Source organism: Anolis sagrei, chromosome 7 (assembly GCF_037176765.1).
Source record: "Anolis sagrei isolate rAnoSag1 chromosome 7, rAnoSag1.mat, whole genome shotgun sequence".
Lineage (NCBI taxonomy): Eukaryota > Metazoa > Chordata > Lepidosauria > Squamata > Dactyloidae > Anolis > Anolis sagrei.
This window is the reverse complement of record NC_090027.1, coordinates 16,084,312-16,102,380: the sequence shown is the minus strand read 5'-3', so window position 1 is coordinate 16,102,380 and position 18,069 is coordinate 16,084,312. Positions and strand designations below refer to the sequence as shown.

General features: G+C 43.5%; 1 protein-coding gene across 2 annotated transcripts in view; it reads left to right on the top strand.

Moving 5' to 3' along the window:
- Window positions 1–473: 473 nt before the first annotated feature.
- Window positions 474–18,069, top strand: part of LOC132782352 (matrix metalloproteinase-17-like) — a 42,461-nt gene continuing 24,865 nt past the window's right edge. Inside the window, exons 1-4 of one of the 2 annotated variants that reach the window (XM_060787074.2) lie at window positions 474–602; window positions 7,585–8,019; window positions 9,421–9,553; window positions 11,826–12,003. In XM_060787074.2, the coding sequence (XP_060643057.2) occupies window positions 7,603–8,019; window positions 9,421–9,553; window positions 11,826–12,003 (728 nt within the window). In that variant the 5' untranslated portion in view covers window positions 474–602; window positions 7,585–7,602. Of the gene's footprint in view, window positions 603–3,571; window positions 3,911–7,584; window positions 8,020–9,420; window positions 9,554–11,825; window positions 12,004–18,069 lie in introns of those variants that run through there. The other variant, XM_060787073.2, reaches the window with a different exon arrangement.

Genomic DNA, 18,069 nt, shown 5'->3' with positions numbered 1-18,069 from the left:
TGGGGGAGCTTAGGAAAAATAGATCTTGATATTTAGGAGTTGTAGTTGCCGTGATTTATAGTTCACCTACAATCAAAGAGCTTTCTGAACCCCACCAATAATAGAATTGGACCAAACTTCCCACACAGTACCCCACGACCAACAGAAAACAATGTGTTTTCTAATGGCCTTTGGTGACCCCTCTGACCCTGCCTCCCCACTCCCCCAGGGGTTCCAACTTCCAGGTTGAGAAACACTGCTTTAGGGTATTTAGGTAAGGCGTCTTTGGAAAAGGGAACTCTGAGAAGGGATGTGATACACATTTTTAATTATTTGAAAGCATATCCCATTGAGGAGGAGTGAGCTTGTTTTCTCCTACTCTGGGTCCTCTCCATGGTCCATGGCAGGGAAGAGTGGAGAACCCCTCCTTGGCCTCTCCAGCCCCCCCCCCCCCCCTCCTCCCTTCCTCCGCTGCAGCTCCTCCTTTCTGAAGTCTTGTGCTCCTAAGTCTCCAGGCAATGCTCTTCTTCCCCACTATGTTATGGAGAAAGCAACCATGAAAGGGGAGAGAGAGGTGCCCTTCTCCGAAGATGCTCTTCCAGGGGCAGCCAGGATAGCAGCAGGTAAGTCCCTATGACGGAAAGTAGAAAACTGGCAAGTGAGGGTGGAGGGAAGTGGAAGTGAATGAGCAAGTTGGCTGAAAGTAAAGAGGCTTGAGTGGAAGGAAAGTGCCCAGAGTCAATGTGCATAAGGAAGACAAGAAGGGCAGGGACTCCATTGACCTTCCAGATCCAAGAGTGAATTTAAGGATTACCCTTAAAGCAGGCTGCAGCAGTGGAGTCTCATCCACCTGACCAAAATCCCAGAACCAAGTGTAGTTCACAGAATCCTAGAGTTAGAAGAGCCCCCCCCCCCCCCCCCCCCCGGTGTTGTTGAAGGGTTTAATGGCTAGAAACACCGAGTTGCTGTGAGTTTTCTGGGCTGTATAGCCCAAAAGTCCACCAGTGTTCACATTTGGGCATATTGAGTATCCATGTCAAGTCACACTGGCAACAAAGATCCACAAAGTCAAAGCCATGGTATTGGCCTCTCCAGCCCCCCCCCCCCCCCCTCCTCCCTTCCTCGGATGTGAGAGCTGGACCTTAGGGAAGGCTGAGCGAAAGAAGATAGATGCTTTTGAGCTGTGGTGTTGGAGGAAAGTTCTGAGAGTGCCTTGGACTGCGAGAAGATCCAACCAGTCCATCCTCCAGGAGGGAAGGATACTAGAGACAAAGTTGAAGTACTTTGGCCACATCATGAGGAGACAGCAAAGCCTAGAGAAGACAATGATGCTGGGGAAAGTGGAAGGTAAAAGGTAGAGGGGCTGACCAAGGGCAAGATGGATGGATGGCATCCTTGAAGTGACTGGAATTGACCTGAAGGAGCTGGGAGTGGTGACGGCCGACAGGGAGCTTTGGCATGGGCTGGTCCATGAGGTCACGAAGAGTCGGAGACGACTGAACGAATGAATGTCAAGTTTGGTCGGATCCATCATTGTTTGAGTCCACCGTGCTCTCTGGATGTAGGTGAACTACAACTCCAAATCTCAAGGTCAACGGCCACCAAACCCTTCCAGTATTTTCTGTTGGTCACGGGACCTCTATAAATCCCAGCAATTACAATTCCCAAAATGTCAAGGCCTATTTTCCCCAAACTCCACCAGTGTTCCCATTTGGGCATTTTTGAGGATTCGTTCCAAGTTTGGTCCAGATCCATCATTGTTTGAGTCCACAGTGCTCTCTGAATGCAGATGAACTACAACTCCAAAACTCAAGGTCAACGCCCACCAAACCCATCCAGTGTTTTCTGTTGGTCATGGGAGTTCTGTGCGCTAACTTTGGTTCAGTTCCATTGTTAGTGGAGTTTAGAATGCTCTTTGATTGTAGATGAACTATACATCCCAGCTACTACAATTCTCAAATGACAAAATCAATCCTCCCAACCCCACAGGTATACAAATTTGGGTGTATTGGGTATTTGTGCCAAATTTGGTCCAGTGAATGAAAATATATACTCCATATCAGATATTTACATTACTATGCATAACAGAAGCAAAATTACAGTTATGAAGTAGCAATGAAAATAATTTCATGATTGGGGGTCACCACAACATGAGGAACTGTATTAAGGGGTCACAGCATTAAGAAGGTTGAGAACCACTGTCTTAAAGGCATCTCTATCCATTTATTAATTTATTAAACATCTTTATTCATGAGTTAGATGAAGGGTTAGAAGGCATGATCACCAAGTTTGCAGAAGACACCAAATTGGGAGGGAGAACTAATACTCCAGAAGGCAGGAGCAGAATTCAAAACAATCGTAACAGATTAGAGAGATGAAACTTAACAGGATAAATGCAACATACTCCAATTAGGCAGGGGAAAAAATAAATGCAAAGATACAGAATGGGGGATGTCTGGCTCAACAGCAGTACATGTGAAAAAGATCTTGGAGTCCTCGTGGACAACAAGTTAAACATGAGCAAACAATGTCATGTGGCGGCTAAAAAAGCCAATGGGATTTTGGCCTGCATCAATAGGAGTATAGCGTCTAGATCAGGGGTCCTCAAACTAAGGCCCTCACTAAGGGTCAACCTAAGTATGAAACTACTTGAAAGCACACAACAACAACAACAATCCTATCTCATCAGCCAAAACCAGACCTACATTTTCCATTGAAATACTAATAAGTTTATATTTGTTAAAACTGTTCTTAATTTTTATTATTGTATTGTTTTAAAATGTTTTTTGCACTATAAATAAGATATGTGCGGTGTACATAGGAATTCATTCATGTTGTTTTGAATTATAATCCGGCCCACCAACAGTTTGACGGACGGTGACCTGGCCCTCTGTTTAAAAAGTTTGAGGACCCCTGGTCTAGATCCAGGGAAGTCATGGAGGGCGACTAGAATGATCAAAGGTCTGGAGAACAAGCCCTATGAGGAGTGACTCAAAGAGCTGGGCATGTTTAGCCTGCAGAAGAGAAGACTGAGAGGAGACATGATAGCCATGTATAAATATGCAAGGGGAAGTCCTAGGGAGGAGGGAGCATGGTTGTTTTCTGCTGCCCTGGAGACTAGGATGTGGAGCAATAGCTTCAAACTGCAAGAAAGGAGATTCCACCTGAACAGTCAACTTCCTGACTGTGAGAGCTGTTCAACAGTGGAACTCTCTTCTCCAGAGTATGGTGGAGGCCCCTCTTTGGAGGCTTATAAACAAGAGACTGATGGTCATCTGTCAGGATTGATTTGAATGCAATATTCCTGCTTCTTGGCAGGTGGTTGGACTGGATGGTCCATGAGGTCTCTTCCAACTCTATGATTCTGTGATTCTATTTACATGTACTGAAGGAGATGGGAACCCAAACATTCTGCCACAGTAGAATGTTTTCCATGCGTTTTGCATGCGTTTTCCCAGCCTAACACATGCAATTCCGTTAAATGTACAAATGGTATATATCTGCAGTGTGCCCCATAAAAAAGCCTGTCCGTGCGACTTAGTGTTCATGCGCTGCACATGCACGTCCAGTACGTCCGTCTTTGAAAAACCTTCCTGCCTCGGAACTCTAGGTTATTAAAGACGCCGTGCTGTAAAGCATTGGGAGGGGGCGGCCAGAGGCAATAACAGCTAAGTGCAAAGCCAGGGGATGTTGGCAGTTGCTTATTAAGTTGTACAAAGCAGATTAGAGCCGCAGCAGCAACAGCAGCCGCAGCAGACAGCATCTCCTCAGTCTCCCAACTGGGCTGGGCTGGGGAGGGGTCTTTGTCTCCTGCCCCTCCACCCCCAAGAGATGGTGGATTCAAGCAGAGAGCATTCTCATTCATGGAGCAGTGGGACCAAGAGACCAGTCAGGGGAGCAGAGGGCTTTTCGGTTTGGCACGCTGGCACATGTGAGTAGAAGTTTGCCTTTTTTTGAATAATAGGGAAATCACTGTTTTACATTCCCAGGAACTTCTAGTGCGCTCATAAATGGAAGAGGGTGAATGGGAGGCTGGAACAAAGGAGAGGAGGAGGAGAGCATCATCCTAAAGAAAAGGGAATGGGCTGGTGACCCCAACTGGTCCCTGGCCTTTGGGAGAAATGACCTCAGGTCTACAATGGGAGGGCTGGCCTTGCAAGGAGGAGGGAATGGACAGAGCAGTCCTTCTCATTCTGGTCTGGTTCAGCTTCTCATGCAAGCATCCGTTGGTCTGGTAGAAATGGCAGGAGGTTGGACCGGGTGGCTCACAAGGTCTCTTCCAGATCTATGATTCTATGAAATCTATGGTTTTGACTTTTAAAAACCACACACACACACACTGATATATATATATATATATATATATATATACTGTTCTTGTTGTTAATTCGTTCAGTCACTTCCGACTCTTCATGACCTCATGGACCAGTCCATGCCAGAGCTCTGTCTCGGCTGTGGCCACCCCCAGCTCCTTCAGAGTCAAGCCAGTCACTTCAAGGATACCATCCATCCATCTTGCCCTTGGTTGGCCCTTTTTCCTTCCATTTTCCCCAGCATCATTGTCTTCTCTAAGCTTTCCTGTCTTCTTATGATGTGGCCAAAATACTTCATCTTTGCCTCTACTATCCTGAAATATGGACTGGTTGGATCTTCTCGAAGTCCAAGGCACTCTCAGAACTTTCCTCCAACACCACAGCTCAAAAGCATCTATCTTCCTTCGCTCAGCCTTCGCTATGGTCTAGCTCTCACATCCGGGGGAATACCATTGCTTTAACTATGCAGATCTTGGTTGCCAGTGTGATGTCTCTACTCTTCACTATTTTATCGAATATATATATATGTGTGTGTGTGTGTGTGTGTGTGTGTGTGTAAAAATATCCTGCCTTTCTCCTGATATTGGCCTTTAAAGGGTTTTTTTCCTTTAAATATCCATTTTGAAAATATTATTTTGCAAAATGTGATCTCTTTCAAAATATTACATGCCCTTCCAGGGGTGCTTTGGTATGCTTTTTGAGATAAGCATAGACTCATTCAGGAAAGTATGTAAGTCATGTATGTCTAGAAACAGTGTGGAACAGGACATGTCTTGTGTTTTGGTTTTACCTTATTGTAATATGCTGTTGGGCTTGGCCTCATGTAAGCCACCCCGAGTCCTTATTGGGGAGATGGTGGCGGGGTATTAAATAAAGTTTATTATTATATTATTATATCTAATAGACTTTCTCTTACAAACAGTCTGTTTGCTTTCTCTCTCCTTCCTCTTTAGCACAGCGTTTCTCAACCTGGGGGTTGGGACCACTGGGGGGGGGGCGGTCATCACGTGGTGTCAGAGGGGTCACCAAAGACCATTAGAAAACACAGTATTTTCTGTTGGTCATGGGGGTTCTGTATGGGAAGTTTGGCCCAGTTCTATCCTTCGTGGAGTTTAGAATGTTCTTTCATTGTAGGTGAACTATAAATCCCAGCAACTACATCTCCCAAGTGTCAAGGTCTATTTTCCCCAGTGTCCAACAGTGTTCACATTTGGACAGATTGATTATCCATACCAAGTTTGGTCCAAATCCATCATTTTTTGAGTCCAGTGCTCTCTGGATTTAGGTGAACTACAACTCAAAAACTTAAGGCCAATGTCCACCAAAACCTTCCAGTATTTTCTCTTGGTTATGGAAGTTCTGTGTGTCATGTTTGGTTCAATTCCATTGTTGGTGGAGTTCAGAATGCTCTTTGATTGCAGGTTAATTATAAATCCCAGCAACTACAACTCCCAAATATCAAAAACCTACAACCCTACCAGTATTCAAATTTAGGTATATTGGGTAATTGTGCCAAATTTGGTCTAGTGAATGAAGGCATTGGTCCCTCATAATAATGTACAATCATTAATAACATTGGCTGAGACATAATTTAATAGGCAGAAGGGAATGCAGAGAAAAATCCACAGAGAGTTTTGCTATAGTGAAGTCCTGGCATTTTATCCTATATTGGTATTGTTTGCAGCCAGAAACTTTGATACAGGATAATATGCTAAGAGCTGGGCTGGCAACTCTTAAGTAAATTTCTTTGCGATTCAGCAGCTTTCTCTCCTCTTGGATTCCTTTCCTTGTAAAACTCTTCTTTCTTCCCCTAACCCATTCCAAACTAAACCATGCATCCTGCCACAATCTCCTTCCAACCAACATGAATCATAGAATCATAGTTTGAAGAGACCCCCAGGGGCCATCCAGTCTGACCCCCTGCTATGCAGGAAAAGCACAAATTAGATGGCCATCCAGCCTCTCTTTAAGAGCCTCAATTGGACACTCCGAGGCAGAGAGTTCCACTGTTGAACAGCTCTTCTTATGGTCAGAAAGTTCTTCCTAAGGTTCAGGTGGACTCTCCTTTCCTGTCATTTGAACCCATGTTTCCATTGAGTCCTAGTCTCCAGGGCAGCAGAAAACAAGCCTGCTTCCTCTGCCTTATGACAGCCTTTCAAATATTTAATCATGGCTCTTTTATGATTTGATTAATTTACTTATTATCCCACTGGGTTGCTGTGCATTTTCCCAGCTGTATGGCCATGTTCCAGAAGCATTATCTCCTGACGTTGTGCACACATCTATGGCAGGCATTCTCAAAGGTTGTGAGGTCTGTTGGAAACTAGGCAAGTGGAGTTTTTATATGTGTGCAATGTCCAGAGTGGGAAAAGAACTCTTATCTGTTGGAGGCAAGTGTGAATGTTGCAATTGGCCACCTTGATTGACATTGAATGGCCTTGCAACTTCAAAGCCCGGCTGCTTGCTGCCTGGTGGAATCCTATATATATCTGTGGAATGTCCAGGGTGGGAGAAAGAACTCATGTCTGTTGGAGGCAAGTGGGAATGTTGTAATTGGCCAACTTGATTAGCATTTAATGGCCTTGCAGCTTCAAAGCCTGGCTGGTTGCTGCCTGGAGAATCCTTTGTTGAGAGGTGTTAGCTGGCCCTGATTAATTCTTGTCTGGAATTCTCCTGATTTTTTTAGTGTTCCTCTTTATGTAGTGTCCTGTGTTTAGAGTTTTTTAGTTTTGGTAGACAGATTTTGTTCATTTTCATGGTTTCCTAATTTCTGTTGAAACTGTCTACATCAGTGGTTCTCAACCTGTGGGTCCCCAGGTGTTTTGGCCTACAACTCCCAGAAATCCCAGCCAGTTTACCAGCTGTTAGGATTTCTGGGAATTGAAGGCCAAAACATCTGGAGACCCACAGGTTGAGAACCACTGGTCTACATGCTTGTGGATTTCAATGGTTTCTCTGTGGTCCAGCATTACTGTGTTCTTGAATAATATGCTGTGCAATTAAATGCTAATCAAGATGATTAATTGCAACATTCACACTTGCCTCCAACAGACAAAGAGTTCTTTCTCCCACCACAGACATTTCACAGATATATAAACCTCATTTGCCTAGTTTCCAACAGACCTCACAACCTCTGAGGATGCCTGCCATAGATGTGGGCAAAATGTCAGGAGGGAATGCTTCTGGAACATGGCCACACAGCCTGGGAAACTCAGCAACCCAGTGATTCCAGCCATGAAAGCCTTTGACAACACATCAGTATTAATCTGCTTTTGCCATTTTCTTCACTTAGGTTCAGACATGGGAGGCAATGCTTTCACCTGGCAAAATCTTAGAGATTTTGCACCCAAGAGCCAACCCAAGGAACACAACAACAGCATGCTTTGATCCCTGGACTGGAAATGGAGCTGCCTGCAGGGTGTTTCAGATAAATAGACAACATTGGCTGAGTTGCAAATGCTACTTTGGGGATCTTTATCTCAGACTGAAAAGAACCAGTGAGCGGAGGCACCAAACCAACGTCGCACGTGCCACCTGGATGGAGACTAGGAAAGCCTCTTTGCCCCTGAAGCATCCCATGACGCTACACTACCAACCAGAGTTCAGGGAAGAGAGGCCGCTGGCTGCATCTGTGACCTTGGTTCTGTTTTCACTGCTGTTGCTTCTGGCCTTGCCATCCAATGCCAACCCTGTGCCCACTCCCACAGATGAAAGTGGGGAGATAGTGGTAAGTAGCAATAGAAGCAATGCTTACCATTATTCATATCCCAGCTGAAATATGGCTTTCCCAAGACTTGGGGAAATCCCATTGGGGAGGATAACCCAGAGGCAGGAATTTTGCACCGTTTCCATAAGGTATTAAATACTGAAATATTACGGAAATTGCTGTGCACAGAAATATACATGGGTTGTTTTGATGCAAGACTTTGAGGTTGTATGGGGAAAATGCATCTCCCACACACAAAAATGCAGAGATTGAAAGAGAACCATCTGCATATTCTTCAGTGCATATCCTTCTTGGAGCTGGACTCATGAAATGGCCTGCTAATGCAAAATGGTCAGAAGAATTGAACTTCCTGGAAGGAAAGTTATAACTCAGTGTTTCTCAACCTGGGGATCGGGACCCCTGCGGGGGTCGCGAGGGGATGTCAGAGGGGTCACCAAGGACCATCACATAACACAGTATTTTCTGTTGGTCATGGGGGTTCTGTGTGGGAAGTTTGGTCCAATTCTGTCATTGGTGGGGTTGAGAATGCTCTTTGATTGTAGGTGAACTATAAATCCCAGCAACCACAACTCCTAAATGTCAAGGTCTGTTTTCCCCAAACTCCACAAGTGTTTACATTTAGGCATATTGAGCATTTGTGCCAAGTTTGGTCAAGATCCATCATTGTTTGATTCCACAGTACACTCTGGCTGTAGGTGAACTACAACTCCAAAACTCAAGGTCAATGTCCACCAAACCCTTCCAGTATTTTCCGTTGGTCATGGGAGTTCTGTATGCCAAGTTTGGTTCAATTCCATTGTTGGTGGAGTTCAGAACGCTCTTTGATTTTAGGTGAACTATACATTCCAGCAACCACAACTCCACCAGTGTTTACATTTAGACATATTGAGTATTCATACCAAGTTTGGTCCAGATCCATCATTGTTTGAGTCCACAGTGCTCTTTAGAAGTAGGTGAACTACAACTCCAAAACTCAAGGTCAATGCCAGTATTTTCTGTTTGTCATGAGAGTTCTGTGTGCCAAGTTTGGTTCCATTCCGTCATTGGTGGAGTTCAAAATGCTCTTTGATTTTAGGTGAACTATAAATCCCAGCAACTACAACTCCCAAATGACAAAATCAATTCCTACCCAACAACCCCACCAATACTCAAATTTGGGCGTATCAGGTATTTGTGAAAAAATTGGTTCAGTGAATGAAAATACATCTGCATATCAGATATTTACATGACGATTCACAACAGAAGCAGAATTACAGTTATGAAGTAGCAATGAAAATAATTTTATGGTTGGGTGTCAACATAACATGAGGAACTGTAATAAGGAATCTCAGCATTAGGAAGGTTGAGAAACACTGGTATGGCGAAATTGACACGTGTTCTTTACCTCTCATCTCTCCCTAGGAGTGGCTGATGCAGTATGGATACCTTCCTCCATCTGACCCAATCACAGGCCAGCTGCAGACATGGGAGGCAGTGACAAGTGCCATCCGGGTCATGCAACATTTTGCAGGCATTGCAGAGACTGGGATCCCAGGTAGAGTAACCATCTAAAGAATTCAACTGAACAGTTCAGTGAAAGAGTGTATATTTTGCAGTCTAGGGATCTCTAGATGGAGTTGGAAAGTTTGCATTAATGTCAAAGGACATCTGACAGTCAGTGCTTTCTGACCAATAGTCATAGCAATGTCCATTGCCAGAATGTCGGATTCTAATAGGGAAGTCTTTGGAAGGCTCAGGGATTTTTCAAAGCCACAAAGGTCATCTATGGACCAAGAAATCATGGCATACAGCCTCTCCGCTCATCAGATGGAACCAAACTCCTGAAGGACCAAAAATCAATCGCACTACGTTGGAAAGAACACTACCAAAGCCTCCTGAACCGCAGCTCCAATGTGGCCGAAGAGGTTCTCTCACAAATCCCGCAACAACAAACCAGGGATGAGCTTGCAGCACTGCCTAGTTTGGAAGAAGTCAGCAATGCCGTCAACTAACAAAAAAATAACAAAGCCAGCGGACCGGATGGGATCCCTGCTGAAATCTTTAAACAGGGAGGACCTGAGCTGCCACAACAACTCCACCAGCTCATAGAAAAAGTGTGGGTGACTGAGAAAATCCCAGCAGATTTCAAGGATGCCACCATCATCACCCTCTTCAAAAAAGGGGATAGAACAGACTGTGGAAACTATCGAGGTATCTCCCTTCTAACCTCAGCTGGGAAAATCCTCGCAAGAATCCTTGCAAACCGCCTTCTGCCCCTCTCAGAAGACACCCTCCCAGAATCCCAGAACGGCTTCCGCCCCTCCAGAGGAACCGTGGACATGATCTTCACTGCACGATAGCTCCAAGAAAAATCAACAAAATCAACCTCTGTACATGGCATTCATCGACCTTGTCAAGGCATTCGACACAGTGAATCGCAGCGCTCTCTGGACCATCCTCCACAAAATCGGGTGCCCTAACAAATTTGTGAACATCCTGCGGCTCCTCCATGATGACATGATGGCAACAGTCTTGGACAGCAATGGCTCCCAAACCCATTTAAAGTGGAATCCGGTGTCAAACAGGGATGTGTTATTGCCCCAACTTTATTCTCCATCTTCATCGCTATGATACTTCATCTTGTTGATGGGAAGCTTCCCACCGGAGTGGAAATCATCTATCAGACAGATGGCAAGCTATTCAACCTCAGCAGACTGAAAGCCAAAACCAAGGTTACAACAACATCTGTTATAGAACTCCAGTATGCTGATGACAATGTCATCTGTGCACATTCCAAAGAAATGCTGGACTATTCTAACAACTACCATGACAGATTACACAGAGAAGCCACTGAAATCTACAAGCACGTGGACAATTTCAACAGAAAGGAGGAAACCAATGAAATAAACAAAATCTGGCTACCTACCTCAAACAGACAACACACAACAACCCAGTGATTCCGGCCATGAAAGCCTTCGAAGATAAATTTAACTAATACACTTTCACCTTGTATAATCCTGGGATTTGCAATTTACCATTTTATTTAGTCACCAGATGTCCCCTGCCACGAGTTGCCATGGCCCACATGGGGGTTCTGTGTGGGAGGTTTGGCCCAATTCTATCGTTGGTGGGGTTCAGAATGCTCTGTGATTGTAGGTGAACTATAAATCCCAGCATCTACAACTCCTAAATGTCAAGATTCTATTTTTCCCAAACTCCACCAGTGTTCACATTTGGGCATATTGAGTATTCGTGTAGAGTTTGGTCCAGAGCCATCATTGTTTGAGTCCACAGTGCTCTCTGGATGGAGGTGAACTACAACTCCAAAACGAAAGGACACTGCCCGCCAAACCCTTCCAGTATTTTCTGTTGGTCATGGGAGAACTGTGTGCCAATTTGGCTCAATTCCATCATTGGTGGGGTTCAGAATGCTCTTTGATTGTAGGTGAACTATAAATCCCAGCAACTACAACTCCCAAATGACAAAATCATATTTTTTGAGTGAAGGACATACATTGGGTTGTTAGCTGTCTTGTGTCCAAATTTGGTGTCAATTTGTCCAGTGGTTTTTGAGTTCTGTTAATCCCACAAACGAATGTTACATATTTATTTATATAGATAGAACGCTAGTGTCCAACCAAACTATGCATCCCAGAATGCCACAGGATGTAATGATGGTTGTTAAAGTGCTATACTTGTGTAGTTTGAAAGGGTTCCAAAATGCAAGACAATCTGGACTGATTTAATTTTTGCTGTCAGGCTGTTTTACTGTTTGCTTTCTTTTACATCGTTGATGTTTTTACTCATTTTCCCTTCATTACAAGCAGATGATGCCACACTGACTCTGATCCGGATGCCTCGCTGTTCACTGCCCGATATAATCACCCCCTTCCCAGAAAAACTTCCTTTGAGAGAAAAAGGGAGGAGGAAAAGGCAGAAAAGAAAGAAGAGTCGCAGCAGAAGGAGTGCAGGCTCTGTTTGGACTAAGAGGAACATCTCCTGGAGGTAAGTATGTGCATAAAGGTACCTTGGGAAGATACACGGTGTCTAGTTTTGAGACAGAAGTTTGTCTCTACTTGTAATGTGGAAGGATGGTGCATTTCCATATATGGCTTGATCCATCACCTGACTAAATAGGTGAGCTAACCTTGAAATGCTCTAGGTCAGTGTTTCTCAACCTTCCTAATTCCAAGATCCCTTAATATAGTTCCTCATCTGGTGGTGACCCCCAACCATAACATTATACTTCATATACAAATATATATTATTATTATTATTATTATTATTATTATTATTATTATCTTTATTAACTATATATATATATATATATATATATATAGTTAATAAAGATAATAATAATAATAATAATAATAATAATAATAATAATAATACATAGTATACTACATCACGGCGTTCCATGCAGTCATGCCGGCTACATGACCTTGGAGGTGTCTATGGACACCGCCGGCTCTTCGGCTTAGAAATGGAGATGAGCACCACACCCCAGAGTCGGACACGACTGGACTTAATGTCAGGGGACAACCGTTACCTTTACCCATACTACATATACTACTTCAATACTGTAATTTTGCTGCTGTAATGAAAAGTTATGTAAATATCTGACATGCAGGATGTGTTTTCATTCACTAGACCAAATTTGGCATAAATATCCAATATGTTAAAATCAACCCCCCTCCCCAATTCCACCAGTATTCAAATGTAAACATATTGGATATTGGATCATTTGGGAGTTGTAGTTGCTGGGATTTCTAGTTCACCTACAATCAAAGAGCATTCTGAACTCCACCAACAATGGAATCGGGCGGCTCAACCAATTACGCAAAGTAAGCATTCGCAGTATAGTTGATTTTGCCCAGGGGTGCTCTTGAGGCGCTCTTGGGGGAAAATAGACCTTGACATATGGAGTTGCAGCTACTGGGATGTATAGTTCACCTAAAATCAAAGAGCATTCTGAACTCCACCAATGATGGAATTGAACCAAATATGGCACACAGAACTCCCACGACGAACAGAAAATATATATCAATGATTGGTTGGGGGGGAGGGGGCAAATACTGTTTGCTTACCGTTGAAAATTACCTAGGACCGCCTCTGAATGGAATTGAATCAAACTTGGCACACAGAACACCTATAACCAACAGAAAATACTGGAAAGGTTTGATGGGCATTGACCTTGAGTTTTGGAGCTGTAGTTCACCTACATCCAGAGAGCACTGTGGACCCAAACAATGGTAGATATTGACCAAATTTGGCACAAATACTCAATATGCCCAAATGTGAACACTGGTGGAGTTTGGGGAAAATAGGCCTTGACATTTGAGAGTTGTAGTTGCTGGGATTTATAGTTCACCTACAATCAAAGAGTCTCTTGAACCCCACCAACGATAGAATTGGGCCAAATGTCCCCCATAGAACCCCCATGACCAACAAAAAATACTTAATTTTCTGAAGGTCTTTGGCAACGCCTCTGACACCCCCTTGTGACCCCCCCCCCCAGGGTCCCGACCTCCAGGTTGAGAAACACTGTCCTAGAAATCTTTCCAGAAGTTCACTTGTGTTGTCCCATTCTAAGCAATACATCGCCCTCCCAATGTCTCAGCCAATCATGATCTATATGCAAATACATTATCCGCTAGACCAGTGGTTCTCAACCTGTGGGTCCCCAGGTGTTTTGTCCTACAACTCTCAGAAATCCCAGCCAATTTATGAGCTGTTGAGATTTCTGGGAGTTGAAGACCAAAACATCTGGGGACGCAGAGGTTGAGAACCACTGCGCTAGACACTTGTCAAGCACATATTCTGGGTTAGATTTTTCATACCTGTGAATCATGCCCCTAGGAGTGAGAAAATCATAGAATCATAGAATCAAAGAGTTGGAAGAGACCTCATGGGCCATCCAGTCCAACCCCTGCCAAGAAGCAGGAATATTGCACTCAAATTACCCCTGACAGATGGCCATCTAGCCTCTGTTTAAATGCTTCCAAAGAAGGAGCCTCCACCACACCACAGAGAGTTCCACTGCTGAACGGCTCTCACAGTCAGGAAGTTCTTCCTCATGTTCAGATGGAATCTCCTCTCTTGTAGTTTGAAGCCATTGTTCCGCATCCTAGTCTCCAAGGAAACAGAAAACAAGCTTGCTCCCTCTTCACTGTGGCTTCCTCTCACATATTTATACATGGCTATCATATCTCCTCTCAGCCTTCTCTTCTTCAGGCTAAACATGCCTAACTCTTTAAGTCACTCCTCATAGGGCTTGTTCTCCAGACCCTTGATCATTTTAGACGCCCTCCTCTGGAAATATTCCAGCTTGTCAATATCTCTCTTAAATTGTGGTGCCCAGAATTGGACACAATATTCCAGGTGTGAAAGCGGTATATAAATCATGTAAATAAATAAATAAATAAATATGCATTTATTTATTATAATATACGTAGTTCAATCCACACTCCTTTCCAAATTATGTAACATAAGTTAGGAACCAAAGTCTATGGTGTCTAATACCAGCAGAAAATCCCACCAACATCTCTTTCTATCTTTGGCCAGAAAAAAAATACAACACCAAAAAACAATTAATTATATTCTGCACTTTTTTGACATAGCAAACCAGCTGTTTCACCTGCTTCATTCTCTCTAACTACTCCATTCTCTCTACAAGGCTGACCATGTTTGGAGCTCCTGTTATACAAATAGAAGCGAAGCAATTCAGTTGGAGTGATTCCCTGATTTTTTTTTGGGAATGCTCTTTATGAAACCGGAATATTTAAATAAGTTAATGAATTGGATGTCATATTAAAAAACAGGGGGGAAACTTGCATCAGGAGGATTCCTGCATGAAGATTTCAGGAACATTGTTGTGTGATGTATAACAAGCGCGTAACACCCGTATGTCACTCAGGCACATGCAGAGCAAAAGATTAACCAGGGATTGGCCAAACAAACCAATCCATCTTGCTGAGTTTTAATCCAGCTTTGTCCAAACTCTTGCTCTCATGTATTAAAATTAATAAGGGCTCCAAAATGCCGAGCCACGGCAGTACAAATACTAATGTGCCTTTGCACAGAAGGAGAGTTGGAGAGAAAGAGAATGCAGATGACAAACAAATTTTGGGTATTTTTGGAATTCTTTGCAGAAATGAGTAAAAGGTAAAAAGTAAAGGTTTCCTCTTCATATTAAGACTAGTGGCTTCCAACTCTGGGGGTTGGTTCGCCTCTCCATTTCTAAGCTGAAGAGCCGGCGTTGTCCATAGACACCTTCTAGGCCATGTGGCCAGCATGACTGCATGGAGCGCCATTACCTTCTCACCAGAGCAGTACCTATTAACTGTTGTGCAGCAAGCAGATTCTACACAAAGTCCCAAGCCCAAATGCACAGGACTCACAGACAAGAGGAAAAATGAACAGAAAAATATTTACTCTTAATAGCAGAGATGAAACACAAACTTGCAATGTTGCATACAAAAAACAAACAGGGCAAGAAACTTACATAGTCTTTGTAAGTAACATAAAATAAGGCATCTTCATCTTAAGTCAAGTGAGAGAGCAAAACATAAACCTTGAGTAAACAGCTATTCCACCATAACCTTCTTTGGAGCAGCATAACAGCTTCTCTCCAACCTGCTCCCCAGAGCAGAGCCTTTGAGCATGCTGCATAGACCTCCTCAGAGAAAAAGCTCTCCAGAACTGTATTCTTAAAACCCATACAGTTATACCCCATTAGTTGTGGCCCGTGCTTGCTGGTTGACCTACATTACTAGCTGCACATAATAATTACCATCATAAGGTTTTTCTTCAACACACAAACACTTGGTCCTACTACAACTTACTGTAACATTATCTACTCAGTGTATTGTTGAAGGCTTTCATGGCCGGAATCACTGGGTTGTTGTAGGTTTTTTCAGGCTATATGGCCATGTTCTAGAGGCATTCTCTCCTGACGTTTCACTTGCATCTATGGCAAGCATCCTCAGAGGTAGTGAGGTCTGTTGCAACTAGGAAAATTGGGTTTATATATCTGTGGAATGACCAGGGTGAGACAAAGAACTCTTGTCTGCTACTCACACCTAGCTCCAACAGACAAGAGTTCTTTGTCCCACCCTGGTCATTCCACAGATATATAAACCCATTTTTCCTAGTTCCAACAGACCTCACTACCTCTGAAGATCCTTGCCATAGATGCAGGCGAAACATCAGGAGAGAATGCCTCTAAAACATGGCCATATAGCCCGAAAAAACCTACAACAACCCATTATCTACTCACATTTGCATGTTTTTGAATTGCCAGGTTGGCAGAAGCTGGGGCTAACAGTGAGAGCTCCTCCCGCTCCCCAGATTTGAACCGCCAACCTTTCCATCAGCAAGATCAGCAGCTCAGCGGTTTAACCCACTGCGCCACCAGGGAGAAATTAGTGGGAATGTCCAAAACGTGTATATGGAAGTACAACCAAATCTTTCCCCTATCATGAGAGGCTTGGGTCCTGTTAGCAGCATTTCTCAACCTGGGGGTCAGAACCCCTGAGGGGGTCACGAGGGGGTGTCAGAGGGGTCACCAAAGACCATCTGAAAACAGTATTTTCTGTTGGCCATGGGGGTTCTATGTGGGATGTTTGGCCCAATTCTGTTGTTGATGGGGTTTAGAATGCTCTTTGATTGTAGGTGAACTATAAATCCCAGCAACTACAACTCCCAAATGTCAAGGTCTATTTTCCCCAAACTCTACCAGTGTTCTCATTTGAACATAGAGTATTCATGCGAAGTTTGATCCAGATCCATCATTTCTTGAGTCCACGGTGCCCTTGATGTAGGTGAACTACAACTCCAAAACTCAAGGTCAATGCCTACCAAACCCTTCCAGTATTTTCTGTTGGTCATAGGAGTTATGTGTGCCAAGTTTGGTTCAATTCCATCATTGGTGGATTTCAGAATGCTCTTTGATTGTAGGTGAACTATAAATCCCAGCAACTACAACTCCCAAATGACAAAATTAACCCCTCCCCCAAACCCACAATTATTCAAATTTGGGCATATTGGATATTTGTGCCAAATTTGGTCCAGTGGATGAAAATGCATCCTGCATATCAGATATTTACATTAGGATTCATAACAGTAGCAAAATGACAGTTATGAAATAGCAACGAAAATAATGTTATGGTTGGGGGTCACCACAATATGAGGAACTGTATTAAGGGGTCACGGCATTAGAGTCACACATATATGTAACTATGTGTTATGTGTGCATATGGTTTCTTTGTGTACTAGTGGGTCTCTCCCAGCATCTTATACCCCATCCAAACCCCTTCTTGCCTGATACAGGATCTTGCCAAAGGGTGATACATTACTCTTGTCCCTGTTCAAGTGGGAGACAAAATCGAATTAGCTGATTAAATTTTGTTAACCTGAGGCGTATTTATGGTACACAATAAACCAAGGTCTGTAAAAATAGAATAAAATGGGATGTTTCTGGAAACATAGCGCATATTATGCAGCCAAATTGTTCAAAACCTGCAAAACTCAGTCAGATTTGTTAATGAATTCCAACTGGACCGGGAATGCTAAAGTACCATAAGTTAACAATCACTGGTGCATGAAACATTTTGCTCAGCGGTTGATGGACCACTAAACTCTAACAAACTGCATAACCAAATAGCAGGCAATCACTTTCCATAATGACACAATCCATTACAGCCCACTAGGCTCCATGGAGGGAGAAAGTGTTCATTCCCTGGAAAAGGCAGCCAGATTTGTCAATTGATTCCAGTCCTAAGTGTCTTGCTGGCTTGCCGTCTGTTTGGATGTGAAAACAGACCCTACTCTGTATTAAAGACTATCACATATATTAAGCTTTTAAATGGCTTGCACTTCAGAATGGCTTCATTCCACCCAATTTAATTTCTGGGTATGTGGTGTGCCACAGTGGGAAGCGATATGCTGACTCTTGAGTGGGAATTACATGGCACTCCAAACTGTGCAGGACTGCAACTTTCAGCATTCCTCTACTTTGACTAGGACTGCCATGAATTGCAATCTAACAATGCAGCATGATTTCCCCCTCGT